This window comes from Gossypium hirsutum, chromosome D13, assembly GCF_007990345.1.
Source record: "Gossypium hirsutum isolate 1008001.06 chromosome D13, Gossypium_hirsutum_v2.1, whole genome shotgun sequence".
Taxonomy (NCBI): Eukaryota; Viridiplantae; Streptophyta; class Magnoliopsida; order Malvales; family Malvaceae; genus Gossypium; species Gossypium hirsutum.
This window is the reverse complement of record NC_053449.1, coordinates 21,676,406-21,683,007: the sequence shown is the minus strand read 5'-3', so window position 1 is coordinate 21,683,007 and position 6,602 is coordinate 21,676,406. Positions and strand designations below refer to the sequence as shown.

Below are 6,602 nucleotides of genomic sequence, written 5' to 3'. Positions count from 1 at the left end.
AAAAAATTTAGGGACTAATTGTATAATTTAACTTAAAATTTTTGTTTGAAATAATGATTTAACTTATCACGTCAGCTTACTGTTTCACTGTTAACGACAATTAACGGCTCAGTGACTAAAATGTTACAACATGTTAACATAAGTGACTTAAACATAATATTTAAACATAAGTGACTTAAACGTAATTTAAGGAAAACAAAAATAACTATTTTGACAATTTACCCTAGAAATAATAAATCTTTTTTCTACTTTAACAAGTACAAGAGGAAAGGAGATTCACAAATTATTCTTAGGAGGAGAATCTATTCTCTCTCTTTGTCATAACAGCCGTAGCATCTTTCGTCAACAACTCTTTCCTTCCCAGGTTCTTCAGCCGTTTCTTTCATTTTCATGTTTATTCTCTATTTACATGTCATTTGAGCTGAATTGTTTTTAAATTTTTTTGTTGATTGTTGGATATTTTCAGCGTTTTTCTGTCTGTGCTTCTTTTTAATCTGCCGTTGTTTAACATTAATGGGTCATCTTTCATTTTCCTTAAAAGAGGACTTCTTTCTTCTGTTTTTATTTTTATTTTTATTTTTTATGATTGAGATTTTTAAGTTGACAAAGTTGTTTTAATTATTCGCCTTTATGTTCGGTAATAAAGAATCACTTTAGGGTTTTCTTCGTGCAGCGTTCTTACAATAGCTTGGTCCTTTTAGTAAATTGTTTTAGGGTTTATCTGGATGGCTGATGGGAGAATTGGATGTATCTTGACGAAAGTTTGAATCTTTGTTCTCTAATCTCAATCGTTTCTTTCGATTCAGCAGAGTTCACAGAGATTTGCAGCGTAAATAAGATCTTATTAAGATATAGTTTGGGGGTTGTAGATATTGCTACCCGTTTTGTTTAAACATGGTGATGGTAGAGTCGATTGCAACAACTTCACTTCTTGGACACCGCCCTTTATGTGGAAGATTTTCCGCTAGGGATGTCTCCTGCAAACAGAAATCTTTGAGTAACTTCCTGTCTCCTTTCAAAGAATTTATTGGCAAAACGATTGTTGTTCCTCCTTCGCCAAGATTGAGAGTGGAAAGGTTAGTTAATTCATCCATCAAGGCGCTTGCAATGGAGCTGACAAAAGAGGTTTATTCATATGAAGGAAAAGCACCAAGAAACTGGAGTTATCTACTTGATACTAGTGTAGAGCGAAAGCCTCGCTTATGGTTGCCGGAGAACAGAGCTGATAATCCTTCTTTACACAATCCCTTGCTTCGACAAGAAAGGATGGGCTGTGGTTGGTTAGGCGCTTTATTTGAATGGGAAGGAGTTATAATTGAAGATAATCCTCAGCTTGAGAAGCAAGCCTGGCTGGCTCTTGCTGAGGAAGAGGGAAAATCTCCTCCCCCTGCCTTTATCCTCAGAAGAATAGAAGGGATGAAAAATGAGCAAGCAATTTCTGAAGTTTTGTGCTGGTCAAGAGATCCAGCACAATTGAGAAGAATGGCTGCAAGGAGGGAAGAAGTTTACCAAGCTCTGCAAGGTGGGATATATAGATTACGTAATGGTTCCCAAGAGTTTCTAAATGCCTTGACACGTTACAAGATACCAATGGCATTGGTATCTACCCGGCCAAGAAAAGTTCTTGAGACTGCCATTCGAGCCATTGGGATGGAAGGGTTCTTCAGCGTCATTGTTGCTGCAGAAGATGTTTACCGGGGAAAACCAGATCCTGAAATGTTTGTTTATGCTGCACAGCTTCTGAAATTTATACCTGAGCGCTGCATTGTGTTTGGGAACTCTAATCAGACAGTTGAAGCTGCTCATGATGCATGGATGAAGTGTGTGACGATTGCTAGCAAGCATCCAGTATATGAGCTTGGGGCTGCAGACTTGGTGGTGAACCATTTAGATGAGCTCTCAATTGTTGATCTGAAGAACCTTGCTGATATAGAGTCGGCTGAATTTGGTTCCAGGGAGCCTGAGTCAGAGTTGGAGATAGAGGAAGAAGAGTCTCGGCCATCTACCTCAATAGCAATAGATGATATTTTCTGGTAACTTCAAAAGAATTTTACATTCATATGGTTCCTGGTGATAAGGTTTCCCAGTGGACCTGATGTGTATAACAAAAAAAGAAAAAGAAAGAAAAAAAAAAGGGGAAATGTGGTCTGCATTGGACTACTTTTAACATGGCAGTGTATGTACTAGTAGTTGTATGATGTATATGCTGTACTTAACTGACTTGTTGTTCCATGCTTCATTGTGTATAGCTGCTTGCTTTAGTTATCCTGCATTTGTTATCTTAACTGGTTACTTCCGCAGATTATGACATGGGGGTTGCTTTGGTTTTCAGAATTTGCTGGATGCTTATGTTTTCCTTTAACTTGATCAAAAGCCATTCAGTTTCTTGTTTCTGGACATTTTTACTCTTTATCTTATGGGTGGACTCAGGTTGAGGTCACTCTTTCTGCATGTTCATTCTTTAAATTTTGATATAACGAGGAGGCATGGATGGTATTTTGGCAGGTGATTACGGTCAAGCTTGAGTTGCATCAATAGCCTGGGTTTGAGATAGCCGCTCCTTCCTACCTCTATGATAATTGCTGAAATAAATGATTGACTTGCGATCAGTTTTATATTTAATACTAAAATAGCTTTTTTTTCTTATAGCTTTTAATATTTAACTAGTATTCCCGAATAGTTACTGATTATAAATCGAGTCGGGTTTTAGCAAGGTTGTAACTGCCAACGATCTCGAAGGCTTATTCTTGCATTTATCTCTCCGTGGTGTCTATTGGTAGTAATTTATGTTACAGGAATCTCGTATAAATTTGCAAATAGAATTTATGTTTATGAGAAATCAAAGTTATCTATAAGAAAATTAAATTGAGAAGATTTTGAGTTCTTGTGATTAAATTGTATTATTTGTATGTATTTTTTTTTATTTTAGGAATGATTTCGAGATCTACGAGGAACTTTTGAAGCCAAGATTTTTTTTTTCATTAGAAGCAATCATATATTTGGCTTCTATACTGGAGTCTACAGTATAACTTTGCTTCACATTTCTCTACATTATTACTATGCAACTTAGGACAAAAACCTTAGGACATAAACACAACTTAATGTTGATTTTTTTTAATCTCCTCATGATTGAATGTCCGAATCAATATATCCAATGAGAGTTAAATCCCTTTTTAAATATACTAGCATATATAATCTCACGTTCTATGTAAATACTTGAGTATATGCTTAATTGTTTGTCAGTATCTTGTATCAGGATTTGCTTGATATCGACTCACCAAACTTATTGCAAAACAAATATCTCGATGTATGTATAATATTGCAAACATGAGACTTAGTACTATTGAAACATAAGAAAATTTTCTCACACTCTGTTTTTTCTTTTGCTGTCTCGAGACTATCATCGAAAGAAAGATGAAAGCTTGATATTGGAGATTGTGTACCCTTTTTTGAATTAGTTATAGCAAAACGTTCTAATACATTATCTATGTATGAAACTTGTGATAAAGCCAACATTTTTGTAACACACTTCACCCGTCTTCGTCGCTGGAATTGGGTTACGGATGCTACAATAATAAACAGAACATGAACATGTGAGAATAAATCAAAGATTCATCAAACCATTCGTTACATCTCAATCATTCAAATAAAACATGTTTTGCGTACAAGTTTGAGCTTAAATCGAGGTTACGCAAGCTCTAAAATCAATTCAGAACCAAACAGGGACTAATTTGAAACTTTATACAAAAGAAAGGCAAAGTGCAAAATAGGGGTCACACTGTCGTGTAGCCAGGTCGTGTGGCAGACCGAAATCATGTAGCATTGAGTCACATGACCCTGTATCCAATTCGTATGTCTCATTGAGGCCGTGTGGGTCAAAGTGTAAAATTTTCAACAAAAGTCACATGGTCGTGTGGCTGGGCCATGTAATTAATTGTCACTGTGTAACAAACTGGCACACCAAAACTAAAGTATTCATGCACACCAAAACTAAAGTATTCACACAAGTGTGTGGCTGGCCCGTGTGACAATCTGAAACCGTATAAGCCTAATGCTTCCTAAATACCAGTGGCACACGATCGTGTCACTAACCGTGTATAACACACGATCGCGTGGTCAACCGTGTGACCCGAAACATGCCTTTTTATGCTTATATCAAAACCTACCATTAATGGCAACCACAAATGCACATTTTATCAACTTGAAACCTTGATCAAACACCTCAATGCCACAACCAAAACATATCACAAAAGCATCCTAGTAGTGTGATCTATTGCAATTTGTTGTAGTAGATTAAATTAATTTATGTACTTAATGAGCTTGTAGGAGAGCAATTTAGTTATGTTTTTGTTTAGTTTTCATTTTTATTCCTTCGATAATAAAATGATCAATTTCGACTATTTATATGACCTTATGGGCCAAGAGAGGCCTAAAGGTAGATTGACATGTCCAGTGAGTGTATAGGACATTATTCGGAGGCAAGAAAATAGTAGACTGCCTGCGAAGTTGCAACAAAGAGCTACAATGTCGCAACACATCAAAAGAAGTATCAAATGAGTAGGCTGCCTTCAGTGTCACGACACAACCATAGGGTGTCGCGACATATCCCTGATGACACGCCTAAGCTAGTAGACTGCCAATCGTGTTGCGACACAGGCCAGAAGATGTCGCGACACTAACGTGACGAGGCTAATTAACAAGTGAAGGGTGTTTCTGATACGAGTCACAAAGGCCCAACTCAAGCTCAAGAACGTGATGAGCTCAAATTACCACAAGGCCCAATAACGAGGTCAAAGGCTAGACAAATGCGTTCAAAACTAAATGGAACCATTCAAGAATTTATTAGCAAGGCCTTAGATGCGTGCACGAAGGAAAAAGAAAATCAAGATTCACTTTCTTGTTTTCAAGAAAATCAAGAAACCGAATCTTGGTCCAATTTTGCTGTTTGGAGCGATTTCAAGAATTAAGAAAATCAAGATTTCAAAATTTGAAAATCTTGGTCCAAGAAACCGAATCTTGCAGCTAATGCGCATTGGATCTCCGTTACGAGCATCAACAAACCAATTTCGGAAGGAAACAGACTACAAGCCCAAGTTCTTGAAGGCAAGTCCCAATAAGATGTTCCAAGCCCAATCAAGAAAGTTAAATGAGACTTAGTTGAAAATTAGGCCAAATTGTCAAAGTGGCCCAATTTGTAAAATTTTAATTTTTTAAATACCTAGTTTAATTTTTAGACTTTATGATTAATGCCTATGAAAAAAATTCAGCCCAAGCAACCTATTAAATGCCTTGGCCGAATTTTTCCCTCTAAATTTAATAATTAGGTTTTTTTTTAGTTTTCTAATAAGATTAGGAAAATAGTTAGAAGGCCTATTAATAGGCTTGGCCGGTCACCTTGTGAAAACACTTGAATAATACATTGAAATCAGATTTTTTTTGTTGAGTGAAAATTCTCTTTGAGTTCTCCAAGAATTTTCTCTTGAGTTTTCTTTAGAAGAAGTTTAAACAATCTTTTTGATTGTGGGAGCCATCTTCAACATTCTTCTTGCCATTGTTCTTCATTGGAGGGAAGATTAGAGCCGTTTGAAGGGAGTTGTGAAATCTTTCGGGATTTCAAGGCTTCTTAGGACTTTCTTTATTTTCTTGCTGTTCGTTCTTCTTTATTAATTTTTGCTTGTGCTGATTTATTGATTAACTTGGGATTAATTGTTCTTGTTGCGTTTCAGCCATTCCAAACTTCAAGATCTGATTCGGCTTCGTTCTTAGGCATCAAGAAACGTTCTTCTTTCATAATTTCTAGATTTCTTGCTGCCCAAGTATTTCTTATTCTATTCGATTTGGGTTTCTTGATCTGACAAGTTTAGTTCTCTATTTTCTGTTTTCGTTGCAGCCAATTTGTTTATAGTTTTCATAGGACTTTTCTCGTGACTTGACAACTCAATCTTGGTCCGCGCACAACCCCCTATCATTTTGTATCAGATTTTGGGCATTTTGGGTGTTCTTGGATGATTTCTAAACTGATCTCCTTTTAAAAACATTAAACAACAGTTTTTACCCAAAAAAATTTTTGGGAAAAAAATCATTTGAGTGGGTAAACGTTTTCCGATTTGTCTAGAATTTTACATACATATTTTTAGCACTGTGATAGAATATTAAAAAAATATTTTCCACAAAAAAATCAGTATAAAATGTCAAAAAAATTGAAAAAGATGAAATCAAGAAAAAATTTAAAAAGATCTTCAGTGGGTTGAGTTTAGTGCCGAAACTTTCCAGATCAAATATAAAATATTTAAGGACATTCCAGTTTAAATTTTGTGATTTTTGGATATAGGGAACACCTTGAATGAAGTTGTCAAGTTACTCCGCAGTTTTTCGGGTTTTCAGGTTTTAGCAATTTTTTTTGATTCTTACCTGTAGGTTTTCATTTGTTTGCTTTTTATTCTCCCTTTAAAATATCTAACACCTTCTTGTTTCTTGTGTTAGTAGGATTTAAACGTGTGCACAATTCTTCCTCGGTGCAACACGAATCAATTGGTGTCTCGTCATTTTTTGGACTCCTAGTGCAAATTAGGATTCTTTGGTAGTTTCGGTTCATACACTTT

At 35.9% G+C, this 6,602-nt stretch overlaps 1 protein-coding gene across 3 annotated transcripts; it reads left to right on the top strand.

The window, feature by feature from the left end:
• The first annotated feature begins 263 nt into the window (after nucleotides 1-263).
• LOC107920623 (5-amino-6-(5-phospho-D-ribitylamino)uracil phosphatase, chloroplastic) lies at nucleotides 264-2,872 on the top strand. Of its 3 annotated transcripts, none has more exons than XM_016850423.2 (3): nucleotides 264-364; nucleotides 810-2,033; nucleotides 2,506-2,872. In XM_016850423.2, the coding sequence occupies exons 2-3, from the start codon at nucleotides 895-897 to the stop codon at nucleotides 2,507-2,509; spliced, it is 1,143 nt and encodes a 380-aa protein (XP_016705912.1). In that variant the 5' UTR covers nucleotides 264-364; nucleotides 810-894; the 3' UTR covers nucleotides 2,510-2,872. The 3 variants fall into 3 exon arrangements, with proteins under 3 accessions (XP_016705912.1, XP_016705910.1, XP_016705911.1); XM_016850421.2 differs by having other exon boundaries at nucleotides 277-364; nucleotides 674-2,033; XM_016850422.2 differs by lacking the exon at nucleotides 2,506-2,872 and having other exon boundaries at nucleotides 279-364; nucleotides 702-2,265.
• The last annotated feature ends 3,730 nt before the right edge of the window (nucleotides 2,873-6,602 follow it).